Raw genomic sequence first — 18,387 nt, 5'->3', positions numbered from 1 at the left:
TGAGGTGTGCAGCAGACTTCAAATATTCATGATTAGGTAAGTTTACATGAAAAGCTTAGAACATACAAAACTGCTATGATTTTATTTCTTTGTGCACCACAAGATACTTTTAAAAAATCCCTTTATTTAAAAAAAAGCCCAATCATCAACTGGTACAATTAGAGGAAGTCTTGCTGACCTGGTGTTCTGCCCCCTCTGTCTGCTGAGCCAGGGGTTTGATCAGGTCTGTCTCTGCTTCTGTTTGCCGCTCTTGGGCTGACCCATACATTCTCCAGCTGGACCTCCCTCACCAGGCCAGCTGTGAGTCGCTCCCATCTCTTCAGCAGGAATTTCTTCACTTCACTGATGTACTGCTCCCAGTGATCTGTGGGTGGAACCCATTATAAAAGTTAGAAGTGAATAACACAGATAATCTCTTTACAGTGCGATTGTATTGCTTAAAAATGTCAGCCCTGGGTTTCAGGTTGATCTTATTTTGATATCTAAGACATAGGCCCGCTCTGATGACATCAGCTTCCCGCAGTGTACAATAATTGCTCAACTACATGAAGCAGCACAACTAAATGCTAAACTAAAGACTTCCTCATCAATTTCAACTGATTATCTGTGGGATGATGTGTAACACTCATCCACGTAAGCCCAATTTCCCTATCCCCTACATACAACATAAAAACAATTCGCCACCAACACAGTGATGCTAGATACCACAGAGTTCATACAGGGAGTGCAGAATTATTAGGCAAGTTGTATTTTTGAGGAATAATTTTATTATTGAACAACAACCATGTTCTCAATGAACCCAAAAAACTCATTAATATCAAAGCTGAATGTTTTTGGAAGTAGTTTTAGTTTGTTTTTAGTTTTAGCTATTTTAGGGGGATATCTGTGTGTGCAGGTGACTATTACTGTGCATAATTATTAGGCAGCTTAACAAAAAACAAATATATACCCATTTCAATTATTTATTTTTACCAGTGAAACCAATATAACATCTCCACATTCACAAATATACATTTCTGACATTCAAAAACAAAACAAAAACAAATCAGCGACCAATATAGCCACCTTTCTTTGCAAGGACACTCAAAAGCCTGCCATCCATGGATTCTGTCAGTGTTTTGATCTGTTCACCGTCAACATTGCGTGCAGCAGCAACCACAGCCTCCCAGACACTGTTCAGAGAGGTGTACTGTTTTCCCTCCTTGTAAATCTCACATTTGATGATGGACCACAGGTTCTCAATGGGGTTCAGATCAGGTGAACAAGGTGGCCATGTCATTAGTTTTTCTTCTTTTATACCCTTTCTTGCCAGCCACGCTGTGGAGTACTTGGACGCGTGTGATGGAGCATTGTCCTGCATGAAAATCATGTTTTTCTTGAAGGATGCAGACTTCTTCCTGTACCACTGCTTGAAGAAGGTGTCTTCCAGAAACTGGCAGTAGGACTGGGAGTTGAGCTTGACTCCATCCTCAACCCGAAAAGGCCCCACAAGCTCATCTTTGATGATACCAGCCCAAACCAGTACTCCACCTCCACCTTGCTGGCGTCTGAGTCGGACTGGAGCTCTCTGCCCTTTACCAATCCAGCCACGGGCCCATCCATCTGGCCCATCAAGACTCACTCTCATTTCATCAGTCCATAAAACCTTAGAAAAACCAGTCTTGAGATATTTCTTGGCCCAGTCTTGACGTTTCAGCTTGTGTGTCTTGTTCAGTGGTGGTCGTCTTTCAGCCTTTCTTACCTTGGCCATGTCTCTGAGTATTGCACACCTTGTGCTTTTGGGCACTCCAGTGATGTTGCAGCTCTGAAATATGGCCAAACTGGTGGCAAGTGGCATCTTGGCAGCTGCACGCTCGACTTTTCTCAGTTCATGGGCAGTTATTTTGCGCCTTGGTTTTTCCACACGCTTCTTGCGACCCTGTTGACTATTTTGAATGAAACGCTTGATTGTTCGATGATCACGCTTCAGAAGCTTTGCAATTTTGAGACTGCTGCATCCCTCTGCAAGATATCTCACTATTTTTGACTTTTCTGAGCCTGTCAAGTCCTTCTTTTGACCCATTTTGCCAAAGAAAACGACGTTGCCTAATAATTATGCACACCTGATATAGGGTGTTGATGTCATTAGACCACACCCCTTCTCATTACAGAGATGCATATCACCTAATATGCTTAATTGGTAGTAGGCTTTCGAGCCTATACAGCTTGGAGTAAGACAACATGCATGAAGAGGATGATGTGGACAAAATACTCATTTGCCTAATAATTCTGCACTCCCTGTAGGTCCATGTGTCAAAGGGGCAGAGCTTTTTTGGCAGCACAGGCTTTACTGCCAAGATAAGGCAAAGGGTTTGAGTGCTAAAAAAGTGATAAGTCCTTTAAAACTTTAACCTAAATTAGCAATACCACCATGCTGGATTAATTATTGTGAGAACTAGATAGGTACTGGAAATTTTCCAAGATGGATCCCAGTCTTTCCACTGTCAGCTGCACACTTACTGTATTGTGTTTTAACTCTTCCTAGTTTCTTATCATAAACTCTTGTTTTTGTTTTTATTAATAAATCAATGAATTAAATATTTCTCTTTGTTGGTTTGTGTGATGGTCTGAATGTAGCTGTAACGCATGAATAATTAAAAGTCACATGTGTATCCTACCGATCCGTGGGCGCTTGATGAGCCGCTGCTCTAAAGATGTTACAGCAGGCCTAGAACTTTCACAACCGTCTGCAATACAGAAGCCACAGAAAACATACAGTGCATGAAAACCCTGCAGAAAAGTATAACATGCCAAAAAAATGAATGCAATAAAGTGTGTTGCAAGACGTTCAAATATTCTGTAGCTACACCTCTTAAACCTTCCTATCAGTTTTGAAATGATCTACACACCAATAACGCAAAAAAATAAAATGCTGGGGGAATCCCAAAGTGAAACGAACGAATAAGTCACGTACATTTTTTGATACATGCAAACCTATTTACAACAATCTTAAGCTTTTGGTTTCACTTTTCCCCTGAGTGTGTTTTCTTTGAGCCTTTACTGTAAACTAAACTGAGCTAATACAAGTGATTGCTGAAATAAATGAGAAAAATTAAAAAACTAATTTAAGCTTTTCTAAAAAGAGAAAGAAAGAGGCATAACTATTGAGTGGCTGTAGAATGGTTATAGTGGTATTGTCACCATCAGGGTAGTAGAGGTGGGAATCACCATACATCCCACAACACGATATTATCACAATACTTAACGCACGATATGATATTATTGCAATTTTTAAAAAAGATTTCTGATATTCAGATTCTGTACATAAAGGTAAACCTTATCAATATTCATTTTATCTAATATCAAAGTCTCACACTCAGTCTTTCTCTCATGTCAGTCAGTTTTATTGTTGACAAACTGAACGGTTTGTACTACAGTCTAGTCCAACTTAACTGAATGCAACCATCTGGTACAATTATAGCTATTCTGAACTATGCAATTTATGAAAACTATGCAGCCCATTCAGCAACTGAAGAATTTGAAAGTAAATTAAAACAAAATATAATTTTACATTAAATAAAAAAAGTTTTAAACTTAATTAAAATAAAACATGTCTTAAATTAAAATAAGTAAACTGTCATGTTTATTGCTGCCAAAAAAAAAGTTAAACACATTTGGACAGTGTCAGGATTCTTGCTCAGAAAAAGGATCAACATGCTCTGAAGTCAGAGCATGTTCCAGTCCACAAAAACTTTTTTTGTAACAAAATATCGATTTCTGCTGTCCCTGTATCGATACATTATTAGCAAACAAAATATCACGATACTACACAGTATCGATTTCCCCCCCCCACCCCTACAGGGTAGTGATGGTTGTTTTGCAGCCGTGGGTGATAAATGAAGACTATACTGCTCAAAAATGAAGGGAACACAGGTAAATATCAGTACAAACCATTGTGAACCTATTTCACCTGCTTTGGTGTAAAACACCAGTGAGGGGGAACCGGAGCAGCAACAACTAGGGAATGGTTTTGCAGGTGATGGAGAAACTACTGCTCTCTCCTTATCCCTCCTGACTGATTTTCCTCTAGCTCTGCTTTTTGCTGTTGAACTTGTCACTGCTGATTACCTGAGACAGTACCTGCATCCCATTAAGGTTCACAGGTCATCACAAAAAGGTTTGTCACCCAGCACAGTTATAAAACTGTGAGGAGATACCAGGAGACGGGCCATTAGAAGAGTAGAGCAGGACAGGGCACTAGAAGGCCATCAACCCAACAGCAGTAGCAGGAGGAACACAGCTAGACCCCTAAAAAATAACCTCCATGGACCAAACTGTCAGAAACAGACTCCACAAGATAGGCATCACCTCTACTATCTTGAGACGGGGCTGGAAGGCACAGCAAACTTTTTTGTGATAGCACATTGACATGGCACACTGGAGGAGCAAAAGTAACTCTTACAACCTGCATGGGCTGCAGGTGCTATCTCATGCTTCCAGCAAAGACAACGACACCAGCTAAAAGAGTCAGTCAAGAAGTATAAGGAGACAACAATGGTCTGCAAAACCACTTGCGAAACTATTTCCTCTTCTGAGATCATCTTGCTGTTGCCACTCCAGTGCACCTCATGTCACTTTCAATTACACTAAAGCAGCTAAAATGGATTCACAATAGTTGAACCTTCCAAAATGGGCAGATTGGTATCCCCGAAATTTAACTGACTTTGTGTTATACTACTGTGATTACATTTTACTTTTACTTTATTTTTACTTAGAAAAATAAAGCGTATGAGAATTCAAAAACATTAACATCTGATGAATTTCTTTTAGTGCCTCATTTTGGGTTTCATTATCATTTAATCTTAGCTTCTGATCTTATGGCTGAGCCACATTTTATTTGGAAGATGCTTTGGGTGTGCTCAGTAAACACACAAAACAAGCCAGAGAAATGTGACCCAATGTGGTCAGTCTGATGTAAAACCAAAAAAGAAAACACCAAATTATGGAAAATCCCCTGCAGACTGCAAATATGTGCATTTATAGTAAGCTTAGAGGTTAGGTCAAGCACAAATAAAACTACAAATCTTTACATGCACATACACATCCACACAATTATTCTGTACACACAGATATGAGACAGTGGCAAACAGAGGTGGTCTACCTGTGTTTGCTAGAGACACGTCCTCTGCGGCTGGAGATGGTACATCATCAGCTAAACATTCAAGCACAAAGTCACACTGTTAGCCATGCAGATAAGCACAACTATAGTTACATTTGTAATTACTATGGTTAAATATATTTTATGTATTATTCAACTTCATGCTGTGAAAACATGACAACAAATGTCTCTATGGCTTTATGTAAATGTCATCTAAGTGACAACTTAGGGATACTAGAAAGGCTAAATGTAGTCCATCATGCCAACTACAAAAGAACCTCAAATAATGCAGCTCCTAAAAAATTTGTGACCCCAAAATAAGACCATTATATTCATAAAAAATGCTTGAAGCAACACCAAAACTATAGTAATAGTATTTAAAATACTCCAGTTATAATCTGTACAATAAAAAGGGATTCTGATGTCTGTGCCCCACATTTATAGTTGTGGTCAAAAGTTTACATACACTCATCATGGGAATAAGTGTATTAGCATTGGAATAAATAAAGTCGGCTAAGTGGAATTGCTTTCCTAAACCCTGCCCTCAACCCTACTGCAAATTTGTGGACTACACTTAAAAGCTGGTTCCATACCAGGACACCAACCTATTTAATATAAATCTGCCCAGTGGTCAAATATATACGAACCTCTATGTATACATTTGCTACTGTGTGGATTACAGAAGAGCAACCATAAATTAAAACCTCTGCCCCTAATTCTTTTTTTAAAACTTGACTAAATATAACAGATTAAGAGCTGAGCACACCAACCCTTATTCAACAGAAATTAGTGACCATTTATACTAAATTTGGTGATTCAACAAGTTTGTTAATACAGTAAAAGTTAGTTCATGCTGTCATAGTGTGTTACTTTGAAGAAAACTGCTGATGCTGTGGGTACTGTGGGGTTGATTTTTGGGTTCTTTCCGTACACAGTCAAATAAATGTAACCACTTCCATGTCAACCTCAGTGCTTATACCCTATTCTCCTCAGCAGGCAAACCTTTAACTGGTACTGTATGCATGAAACACGTATATTATGCATTTGCTCACCAAACAAAACTCTATTTTTAAGACTGCTTTAAATGATCTTTCACTTTGTTCTACTGTTTTGACAGAACAGAGGACCCAGACAAGTAAAGTAAACCTCAAAGTGAAAGTCACTGAGGATTGCAGTGCTTTGGTCCGGGACAAACACCAGTTTATACTCACTGTTGTCATATCCTGCCACTGACATGAGCCTCGACTCCAGAAGCATGGGAATGTTCTCACACGAGAAGCACACGCTCTGAAGGAAGTTACGGCATTTTCGAGCACTGGCTGACCTGAAGTAATCCAACATGGTTTTGATGAGTTCTGGCCTTCCTGCTGCAGAAGAGCTTGAGGGGTCAAGCTGATATTGGCGCCAAGCTTCACTGGGCATCATTTGACACAGCTCCATTATGACTGAGTGCGACTGACTGCTGAGGATGTGGAACAATTCAATGGAGTCCTGAGCCAAGACTGAGTTCACATTTTCATGGTCAGGGTTGACCTCCTCATCCATGGTCAGACTCCATCGGCTGATACAAATAAAGAGGGGGAGACACAAATAAAGTCACAATCTTACCTGTGAAATGCAGCTTTGACTGAAGGAAGCAAGTAGCAAACATGCAAATCATACATTCATATCGTCGTACATCAATATAGTAGTCGATGCTTCAAACCCAACACTGTGAGCATTAACATTATAATCACACAGAAAGCCACAAAGCAAAACGATCGTCCATTGCATTTGCAGGAGACCACGTGCTCCGCACTTTATTCACTGAAAGTGAGGCATACATGGACAAAAAACCATGAAACTTTTTAACACGCCCTTGATAAACCAGTAAAACATACTTCTATGTGTCCATCGACCTCACAGATTTACACTTTAAACAACTAAAAGTGCTCCAATAAGTAAACAGCGTTAACTGTGCTCTAATTTAGGTGAATTTCGCTCATTATTAACGAAAAAAAGCGATTTTGAGGGACGTTTGAATCATTAGGAATCATTTGTGTGAGTGTGCGCTTTTTATACGTTTATTATTATTATTTTATGTAGACACGTCATACCGACATTCATTTCTTTTTTCTCGTCATTAAACTTTTATGTAAAAAAAATATCGACGTCCACTGCGTTGTCTCGAGCCTGTCCTCAAACGGCTTCGAGGCGAGGTCGTTTAAGGTAACGCGCATCAAAGACTGCGTCATTGTGTACAGCTCAGCAAAGCTAACAAACTCAGGCTGCGCGGACAAGCAAAAGTCTGCGACACAGGGTTACAGTATAATGTTCAGAAATAAAATAAAGACTCACCAATAATACTTGGCGCAGATTGCAACTCAGTGCGGCCAGCCAGTGTCTCTATCATTTTAAACCGAAACTCATGAAATGGCTGGCTACATAGTTTTTGTTTCGTTTTCGTGTAACGCTCCACCAAATTGGCAAAGTCAGTGGCATACGCTGGCCTCCTCCAGATGAACAAAGGAGATATAAAATAGTAGGGTTCTGGAGGAATGATGTATTTGGGTATTTAAACGACTGCGTGACCAGGCAGAAATTTGTGTTAAAGCAAATTTCATGGGTTCCCAAGACATCTGATGGCAAGCGAATGACCATACCACAGGAAATGCCATGGGTTTAATAGTGCGATATCCCGTGTATTAGATGCGGGCAGGCCGGTGGGTGAGTACTGCTTGCTTTGCGCATCAAAATCAGGTTTAGTTTATTGGATTATTCCAGTTCCGAACCCGTTTCTTACTTACAGAAGAGCTAGAGCTTTGGAGCGCGTGTTGCTGGCGGTTCGCCATTCTATTCCGTGTTTTCCCAAAGAGTCTCAGTCTGGACAAGATGCTTTTGACATATTGTAGGAGCTTCTTAAACAAAGGCAAAATGTTGTAGCTGCTGCTATTTCTCTTTATCCCACAAATAATATATAAAAATGAATATGGACTGATAGTGCGTTTATTTTACATCATCCAAAACACACTGGTGCCTGTTATAATACATGAGTATCAGATATTTTGTATTTTGTTATATCTCTGTTGTGAAGCTCTACAACGTCAAAAACGTCACAGTTTAAGTTTAGCGCCTCATAAGCGGACTTAGATGCGATAACATGTCTACTCATTTCCAGGCTTACGAGCTGCAGTCACCCACCTTTTTTCAGACGAAGTATTGCAGTTTTACTTCTTTAAGTACTTTGGTGATTCGGTTTTAAAGGAACTTCAACAGCCATCTCGTCCTTCAAAATCCCCACCCTGACCACATTTCCTGATCTTTGACCTCCCAGTCGGCACTCTTTCATTTCATTTTCTTTATTTGTCAAAGACCATACACAAAAAAAAAAAAAATGAACTAAGAAAAATTTCATTGTACCAAACATGATTAAAACTATTAACTGTGCCACAAAGGATCCATACATACACACTGTATACTCGTGTTTTATTTTTTATTACTTTTCACGATCGCTCTGTACAGCTTTTCAGTTGGCTTGTTCTTGGCATAGTGTTCTCCTCCGGTCCCAGCTGGCAGCTGAAATAGCAGGACTGATCACCCAAATTAGTCCCAACTGCTCTACCAGCCTTCAGGCACTGCCCACCAAACCTACTGCCCCACCACTTCTCTGCAGCAGAGCAGACCACACCCCTGCCACATACTGCCATTGCCTGACTGAGGCCAGGGAGCCATCCGGCAGAGCCTATCCCCCACGCCAGTGGGAGAGGAAATCCCCCATGATCATCTGCGCCCCCGACCACCTTTAACTTCAAAGGTGAGAGCCAGATACTACTGCGTGATCTTGCCATTGGCATCCTTGGTAAATGGTAAATGGCCTGTATTTGTATAGCGCTTTTATAGTCCCTAAGGACCCCAAGCGTTTTACACAACCAGTAATCGACCCATTAACACACACATTTACACACTGGTGATGACAAGCTACATTGTAGCCACAGCCACCCTGGGGCGCACTGACAGAGGCGAGGCTGCCGGACACTGGCGCCATCGGGCCCTCTGACCACCTTCATGCAGTGGAGCCATTGCAGCTGGGCATGGTCTGAACAGAGGGTGAATGACTGTCCCAGGATGTAATAGTGAAACGAGTCAACCGCCCACCGGATGGCCAGACATTCCTTCTTTATCTGGCCTCTCTTTCTAACACTTCACAGCTGATGTATACAACCGGGCAGTTGACCCCCCTTACAAGCTGGGACAAAACAGCTCCCACTCTTCTGTTTGAGGCATCAGTCTGCAGAATTAAAGGGTGTGAAAAGGGTCTCCCCACAGAGAGCCTTCATCACATGCACAAATCCTGCTCAGTTCACTGGACCAGATCTGGCACCCCCTTTCGGGTGACATTGGTTAAGGGCTGGTCAGCTCCTCAAAGTTTGGCACAAATAGTTGGTAATAACCAGTCAACCCCAAGAACCATCTCACCTCTTTTTTGGTCTTGGAATGCGGGCAGGATGTGATGGTTGTAGTTCTCTCCAAATGCGGGTGCAACTGCTTGACTCCTAAGTGGTACCCGAGATACTGTACCTCCCTCTGTGGAACTGCATACTTTTTTGGGTTGGCTGTGAGCTTGCCTGCCTTAGAGACGCCAGGACTACAGCCACTCGCTGCACATGCTGTGGATTATGACATCATCCAGGTAGGCGGCAGCATATGCAGCGTGTGGATGCAGCACCTGGTCCATAAGGAGCTGGAACGTGGCAGGGGCTCTGAACAAGCTGAATGGAAGTGTGACAAATTGGTACAAACCGCGCAGAGTGGAATGCCCTTTGTTAAAATCAGTGTAGTTAAAAAAATGTGCCTAACCAGGAGCTCATTGATCTGCGCATTGGATAAGCATCAAACTGCAACACTTCATTCACTTTGCAGTGGCCAACACAGAACCCTATAAACTCATCTTTCTTCACTGTAAAAACTATGGCATCCTTGCCAAACCGCGCACTGTGCTACTCTTCTATTACTCCCATATCAAGCATCGCAGCCAATTCCTTCTTAAGCAACTTGTCTTTTATGTTCAGGTAACCTGTAGGGCCAAAAAAGCATTGTCATGCTAGGGCGCCATTTCAAAATGGTGATCTATGAAATTTGTATGGCTGGGCAGGCGGGAGAACACATCTGCAAACCACTTTTGCAGCAAAGTAGCATCTGCTCTCTGCGCCTGTGTGAGATGGTCATCATAATCTAGGAGGCAGGAATGGTGGAACGTGGCACCTCCGGCCTGAACTGATCTCTCTCCTGAACCATGCTCACCAGAGAAACAGTTTCAGCCTCTCTCCATGCTTTCAAGAGGTTGAGGTGATATATCTGTGTGGCTCCTCCCCTGTCAGACTGTACAACCTCATAGTCAACATGCCCCCTTTGCCATGTGACCACAAAGGGTCCTTGGCACTTGATGAGTAATTTGGAGCTAAAAAAGGGAGCAATACAAGCACTTTTTCTCGTGGTGAAAATGAGTCTAAGCCCTCTGTCGTCCTGTTTCTGGGCCTGGAGCATGTGGCAACCCCGCCAATGTGTGTAGCTTTGCTCTGAGGTCCAGAACATATTGTATTTCATTATTTAGCCGGGCTTGGACCTTCCCCACAGTTGTTTCTTTCCACGGCTTCCTGCCAAACAACAACTAAGCATATCAATATATAACACCACCCTTTTGACCTGATATGGCTTTTACTTTCTCATCATCAGACTGAGACTATGATGACTGATTTAATCCATGTACATAGACACATACCATGATTTAGCACCATCCGTCAATCCATTCATCTATCTATAAATTTAATCTGTTTGTGTGTGTACCATTAAATTTCTGTGAGCCAGCATAAACATGTGAGGTCAGTGCAACTGAAAACATGACAGGAAAAAGTTAAATATATATTATATTACATAACCATTAATAATTCAGTGACAGTCACCCCAGACAAAAAAAAATTCCATATCATTTGCATGGCTCTTGTTTTCTTCCCCTTTCCTCATAGGGGAGGTGCATAGGAACCAATTTCCTCATTTACTCCTGGTTTTAAAAGCTATCTTGCTTAAATGAAGACAACTGGATTACCACGGGAAGAAATGAATTTTTAAAATATATCATAAGATTAATAGGTGTATGTTGCTAGGGGCGTTGTGTTTGTCACGAATCAGCAATAACAAGCATTTTTACTACTCAAACAGAAACGGTGTGTTCTGTTTCACAATGAATAGTTAAGTAATGGCTTCCAGCTATCTAACCAGAAGTTTTGAACAAACTCAGAGCTCTGTTGGAGGCTGCAGTGTGTTTTTTAAGTGTTTATGACAAAGCAAACACTTTTATCTATGCAACTGAGCACAGTAACAGTTTCATTTCTTTTGTGCAGGGCAGTTTAATGTGACATATTCATTTTTAAAAAATTGCATGTAAAGCTTTCGGATAATTTGTAGCCAATGTGAACAGTACAGAACACTAAGTACTGTCAAATCAAAGGTATTTCGTGACAGGTGAACAACTGGAGCAGCTCAGAGACAGCTTTTTACCCTCCCATTCTTTAAACACATGCTCACTCTTACAATCACCACTGCAGTAGCCTTTATAACTACTCATATTTCATGGCTATGATAGTGGAGCCCTAAAACATGTTGCACACACAGACCTAGCATGTGTGTTACTGCACTCCAAGTTAGCAAACAACTGGTGCACTCTGAACACTAAACCGCACTCACACAAAAGTGAAGGCCAAAAGTTCTCGCAGAGACTGGGGCACACTGGACATTCCTGTAAAGTTAAGTCAAAATAGTTTAGAATGTTATACATGGAGGTTTTCTGAAACTACATTAACCTGAAGGGAATTAACATGAACTACATCAAATTAAATCTTTGCTCAAAGTCATTCCAAATATTTTACAATAATACCTATGTGCCTGCATTTGCATGCAAAAGACCCCAGTAACTATACAATTTCTATATCAGTTTATTATTTAGAACAAATGACCTAAATCTTTCCAAAAAGAAAAGCTGCCCAGAATTTTGTACATTTTAAAAAAAAGTACTAAACCCTCTATTATGTATAACAACAGAATCGGCTCCTTCAGACCATTAAATCGACTGTCACCAACCTCCACTGTGTATATTCAGTCAGACTGTTTTAAACCTCAAGTATAATTGTTTATTTCAGTACAAAAAAGCGTTTTCCTCACATGCAATTTGGTTTTTAAAGCAATCACTGTAAAATAAAACACACTAAAATCCACTGAGTGTTAAAATATCAGCAGTTAAATGAGATGATGTTATAGGGACAAGCACACATATGGAATTAATTAAAAAGGCATTTATAACTTAAAATGTGAGTAAAAATATTCAGTTTTTTCAAGGACAATAGATCTAATGGTCCATTTCCAACATTTACATGTTTTGAACATTTAGATATTTTGCTGTGTTTGTATTCCAGGGAATTCCTGTCCAAGTGCAGGAAGATCCAGTACAGGCACAAGGAGGATGAGGAGGATGCTAATGTTGCAAGTCTCAGATCAACCAGCTGAGCGCTAAGAGCTATGACTCTGGGAAGGTAAATATATATATCAGTTTAGACAATATCTCAAATAGCAGTAAACACACACTTTCTCTTTTATTTATATTAATATATGTAAATTGTACTTCATTTCAATTTATTGTATCATATAATGTGATATGGTTTATGTTGAAACAATAAAGATTAAATGGTTGCCCTTAAATTGATCCTTTGCCTTTATTTTTTTCTTTATCTGTGAAAGGTAGCTAATATAAGGATTTAATACACGTCAAGCATAACTGTTTGATTTGAGAAGCACTAAGGATCTTGAGAAATATAAAACAATACCAGTTGTTTGTAACACGTTTCTGTCACAGATCATCACTTGACTTTTATATTAAATATTCTTTCTGTCAGTAAATAAAAATATTGTTAATGTAGAACTGTACAGTAAATGTTAGCCACAATCGCTTTGCCTTTTGGGGCTTTTTGCAACAGAAGTGAGAAATATAATGTAATATGGTAAATAGTTACTTAAATATCAATTAATTTTTTATCAGTTAATGTTATAAATCAGGGGTGTGAAAAGAATTTTACATTGCGGGCCACATACAGCCCACTTTGAACCATTTAAACTCGTTTTTCAGTCAGTGTAAAGAAGTCACATATTTAACAGTTTTTCTACATGATAAAGAAAACGCTGCTGTGACGAAGAAAGAAATCTGTCAGTATGACTCTATGGACTTAAATGGGTAAAATTACAGAAAAAGTTCTTGTAGCTCATTCCCCACACTGTCCATTTTTTTGTTGTTGTTTTTTAACTGTAGTGGTAAAAGAACCTGAAATTCTATAGTAGAAAGTGAAAAACAAATTTTTCTGTCATTTAATTGTTTATTGCTTAATTTCTTTCTGTAATATAAAGGGAGGTAGGAAAGGCTGTAAAAGTTATGAAAATAGTTAAAAGTCCAAAACTGATGCTTGTCTGTAGTGAGGATAAGATCAACCATATTAAGAATTATAAATAGCTTCAAGTGCACACCACTGTTAAGCAATACTTAACAAGTCGTCTTTGCGACACAAGTCAATCTTTTCAATGCTAGCTTGATTAACAAAATTAAGCAGGTCAAAACTCATCTTCAACCGCAACCATGAAACATAGCCACCCTAAACTCACGACACAATTTCATCAATTTAAGTTGTCCACAGCATAAAAAGATCCTGGACGAGCCCCCACTTGTGTTACGTCCACCCCACCATGGTGGAGGCAAAGGAAGGAAGGAGACAGCAACACCGGAAAACCACAATCAATGAAGGAGGACAACAGGAAAGTTAAGAATTAGGCAGGATTTACTGGTTGCTTGCCTTGATAGTCAAGGCTAGCAACCAACAAGATCAACCAAATTAAGAATTATAAATAGCTTCAAGTGCACATTAAGGTCTGTGAGACTAATTTAGACTCTCAGACACTGAGCTATTCAAAGACACTTTGTATAAAGCTTATTTTATGTAATATTCAATTTTGAACTGTAAATTGTATGCATAAGGTGTATAAGGTTTTCATAGGCCTGAACAAATTTAAAACCTTTTGTCCTCCACAATGGAAATAGTTGAAAAATAAAAATTGGTATCACTTTAGCTAACTCCTCTTTCTGCCCCCCTTCCTTCATTCACATAATGGTACGATCCTAGTCTGTCTTCACGTGGGATTGGTTGCGTGTTGTGCCCATCAAAATAAAACATAAAATCCCACCCCTGCCAGCATGGATTCTCAGCAGGGCTGAAGATTCTCACATACCAACGGGCCATTAATAATTGACATATGAAATTATCTCGTGGGTCAGATGTGGTGCACAAACCTTAAGTTTGACACTCCTAGTATAAATCATCCACACCACACCTAGGGTGAACTTCTTTCTGTGGAAGCATTTTTATTCTTTGTTCCCCTGTCCCACAAATTGAGACAATGCTCCATATTTTGACTGGTTCTGCTGGACGAACACTTTTCTCAAATCTGGGTCTTATACACATAGAAAGGAAAACCTTTTAATTACAGTGAAAGGAACATCCCAAGTCACAGACAATATCCCAAGTTACACATAGCAAGCTTTGCAGATTTTTAAAAATATGATAAAAACTACTACAAAGAAAAAGAATTCTGAGTATATTCTGCAAAACAGTTTTTTCTAGAGGTTCTTTCTGTTGTGTAGAAAAATTAGTTGTAAAGGGACATAGTATATGTGTGTCAAAGTTTCTAAAATTGTCAGACGTGCCAAAATGAAGCGTGTCAGATCCAAACCAAAACCAAAAAAAAAAATAAAACCCACTGAAATGAAAGTGAAATAAATGAGAAGCTTGAGATTAGAAAAACAAACTTAAGCTTCGTTTTATCATTATTGCACTTACTTAGCAAGAGAGTTGGAAATGTAATATATTTGTCCTGTATGTGCTCGATGACAAGTTCACATTGTTGCTGTGGCCTCAGTTTGTTGGGATCCTAAACACACCACATGATAGAGCTTGACTTGCTGTCACTGTATCAGGATGAAGGAGCTAATCAAAGATACCTAAATGCCAAATTTCTTAGGTTTGCCATGATCACGAAAGCTTCTTACATGCACACACATATATATATATATTATTTACATTAAAAAGTATTATTGACCAGCACAAGTGTCAAAATAAACATTAGAGAATCCAAATTCCAAGACTGTGTTTTTACCGAGTGAAAATTTCATGTCGAAATGTTTAAGAAGTTTGTCATACTAAAGACTGTGACATTTCAGTGATTGTATTGCACAACAAGTGGAATTAGGTTGACATTGAAACTGCAGTGATGTGCATGTGCCAAAAGTGGACTTGAAGCTGTGTCTGCAGAGTCGGTTGAAGTGTTAATAGGTTGACATATGAGTGTGAATGCCTGAGAGATATCTCTTACAGCTAATCACATGAAATTATTTGTATAATTTAGTTATTATGAAACTATTACACAATGGCATTACAAGTTATTGATGACAATTTAAAAATCATTTTCTGTTTGTTAATATTTTTAATTAAAATTAAAAATATATCCATTAATAAAAGTTTGAAATGTGTGTTTTGTCATTAATTGGTCCAACCATTTGACAAGGGACTTGACATGAGCTATTTTAAGTAGGGATTATGAACAATTCAGGATGTGCATTTGGTGATGGAAACATGACACATGAGATCTACGTACTAGCGACAAATGCTAAACTCATGTACCCATCAGCTGTCTTCCTGACCATATTTGGTTTATGTTATATATTTAACTTATGCGTTGTAAGCAAACACACTGAATGCATTCATATCTGTGTATGTAGTAGAAGACGTGAAAGTTGTTTGTGCAATATGTTTATGTGTTAGATCACTCTGGCCCAACAATTATGTGCTTTTAAAATTATGAAGTGTATAAAAACATTAAATAATTAATTACCTATAAATTACCTATAAATATATGTATATAACTTTTTTCCACTTATAAAAAATGCATTAGACAAATTGTTTAATCTTCAGTAAATATGAATTACATTTTCTTATTATTGCATATGTTTTATAAATCATTGGTAGCTCATTCAAAAAGGTTTGTAATAAAAATATTGTATCCAACTATTGCTCTGCATTGTCTTTTTATTCTTTGCTGTAATTAACAATAACATTTTTTCTATAGACATAAGAAAATCTCAGCTGAGTGCAGCCTGTCACCAGGTGGCAGAAAGCAAGCAATATTCCTTTTCAAAACAGACACTGGGTGCATATGAGGATGCAAATTAGGGAGAAGAAAATCAAACAGAAAAATCTGGATATTCTTGCTAAGGACCTACATCACTCGAATCATCCTAGTATTTATATATTATAAATTTATCAAATAAAATTAACATTTTTAATTAGAAAGATAGAATGCAAAGTGTCTTTTTGTGTTTTTAAAACCCCTATATAATTTATATTCATGCTAATTCAAGTGGGGATTATTAACAGTGTGCATTTGCTGATGGAAGTATGAAACATTAGATGCACGTACTAGCGACAAATGCTGAACTCAAGTAACCATGAGCTGCCTTCCTGGCCGTGTTTAATGTATGCTTTGTAAGCAAACACACTGAGTGCATTCAAGTCTGTGTGAGCTGTAGAAGATTGTATTTGTGGTCAGATTATCAATATTAATATGAATATCAACACCTTAATTATTATATACTTTGGCAGTATAGTTTAATATTAATTAATGCTAACTGTATATGTTTGATACATTATTGATAGCTCATTCAAAAAGGTTTTTTAAAGAAACAGTCTGGAAATCTAACTATTGTCCTGCATTTGTCTGTTTATTTATTGTTTTTACCATAATTATGAATAACATTGCTATTGCCCCACATATGATTCTCCACTGAGTGCAGCTTGTCAGCAGCGCTCAAAAAGTAAGCAATGGTTTCAAAATGAGCCTTGTAAGAAGGCTCACTTTGTTTCGTAAGGCACACATATTATTAGCTGTGCTAAAACATCTACAAAGCAGCAAACACGACATTCATTTGTCACAGTGTTTAGTTGCCATCCTTAACCTACAGTAAAAACTTGACCTTGTACTTGGCCTGGCACCGCAGACTTGACCTAGTGTTAATAAATTCCAACACACAATTCCCACTTGAAGCATTGAACGTTGCCATTCCAACATATATCTCTAACTAATCTGTGTGGCATGGCAACAGCTGTGGCCAACTTGGATTTATGGCATTCCAGAAATGACCCTAAGACACAGAAAGAAACTGTTGAATTGTATAAAATTGTTTCAGTGTCTCCTTAATTATAAACCGATGTTTATAGTTTTTAATGTTTTCTTTCATGTTTTTATATCCTCATCCTTCTAATGAAGCATCCTGAGTCTCAGATAGCATCATGTATGAGCTTAGCTTGCAATTCAGGTTGTGATTGTATCAAAAGAGAAGTGGGATATCTTTGGCATTATCCTAAACTGCTCATGAAAATCAGACATTTTTGCGGTTACTTTCCCGTCTTAATCTAGTTGGTAAATCAGTAGGAACATATTACAAATACAAATACTTTGTACTAATAAATTAATAAGAAAAACAAACAAAAATATTTCAAAGTTTATACAGGTCAATGGAATTAAATGATAGTAAATCATTGTGTAAGTGTAACAATAAGGTACTGTTCAAGTCTATCTTCAAATATTATTAGAAAATAGACTTGAAGTCTCTAAACACTGGAGTTGTGGTTACACTCATACACCGTCAGTGAAAAATGAGCCGCTTTGCAGCCTGTGCAGACAGCTGTTTTCATTAAAAGTTCAGCTGTAAGTAGATCTTCATCTGTGTGACACTGTCCTGAAAAATACAGCTGAAATACAACCTGTAGTGTAAAATATGGCAAAGGCAACCAGGGGGAATCATTGTTTTGGAGATGCTTCATAAAATAAATCAGCTTCACAACTGCAACTTGAAAAAACACAAAGCATTTTTTGGAATCCCCTTTTCTTTTGCACCTTGTTTCTTTAATGTGGACATGATACTTTGAATTGTTTTTAAGTGAGAAATCCTTTGCTTTCTTTAAAAATAGCTTTAATTAAAGGATGTTTAGAAGTGAAAGCTGATGTACAGTATGTCCTTGCACTATGTTTCAGCGGATGTCTGCTCACTCTGGTATCCACACCACATTTGGCATTTCTCCCATATATAACTTTGTCGGGTAAGCATGCTGCATTGAATATAAGCA

The 18,387-nt window shown here is 38.6% G+C and overlaps 1 protein-coding gene across 1 annotated transcript in view; it reads right to left on the bottom strand.

The window, feature by feature from the left end:
* Positions 1 to 8,100, bottom strand: part of nlrc5 (NLR family, CARD domain containing 5) — a 39,097-nt gene extending 30,997 nt beyond the window's left edge. The window contains exons 1-5 of the mRNA XM_026172974.1: positions 7,924 to 8,100; positions 6,349 to 6,698; positions 5,141 to 5,191; positions 2,658 to 2,726; positions 179 to 364 (exon numbers count right to left, since the gene is read on the bottom strand). Coding sequence (XP_026028759.1) covers positions 179 to 364; positions 2,658 to 2,726; positions 5,141 to 5,191; positions 6,349 to 6,682 — 640 coding nt within the window. The 5' untranslated portion in view covers positions 6,683 to 6,698; positions 7,924 to 8,100. The remainder of the gene's footprint in view (positions 1 to 178; positions 365 to 2,657; positions 2,727 to 5,140; positions 5,192 to 6,348; positions 6,699 to 7,923) is intronic.
* Between the last annotated feature and the right edge of the window lie 10,287 nt (positions 8,101 to 18,387).

This window comes from Astatotilapia calliptera, chromosome 7, assembly GCF_900246225.1.
Source record: "Astatotilapia calliptera chromosome 7, fAstCal1.2, whole genome shotgun sequence".
NCBI lineage: Eukaryota > Metazoa > Chordata > Actinopteri > Cichliformes > Cichlidae > Astatotilapia > Astatotilapia calliptera.
The sequence above is the reverse complement of the archived record's forward strand: the minus strand, read 5'-3'. Positions and strand labels throughout refer to the sequence as shown.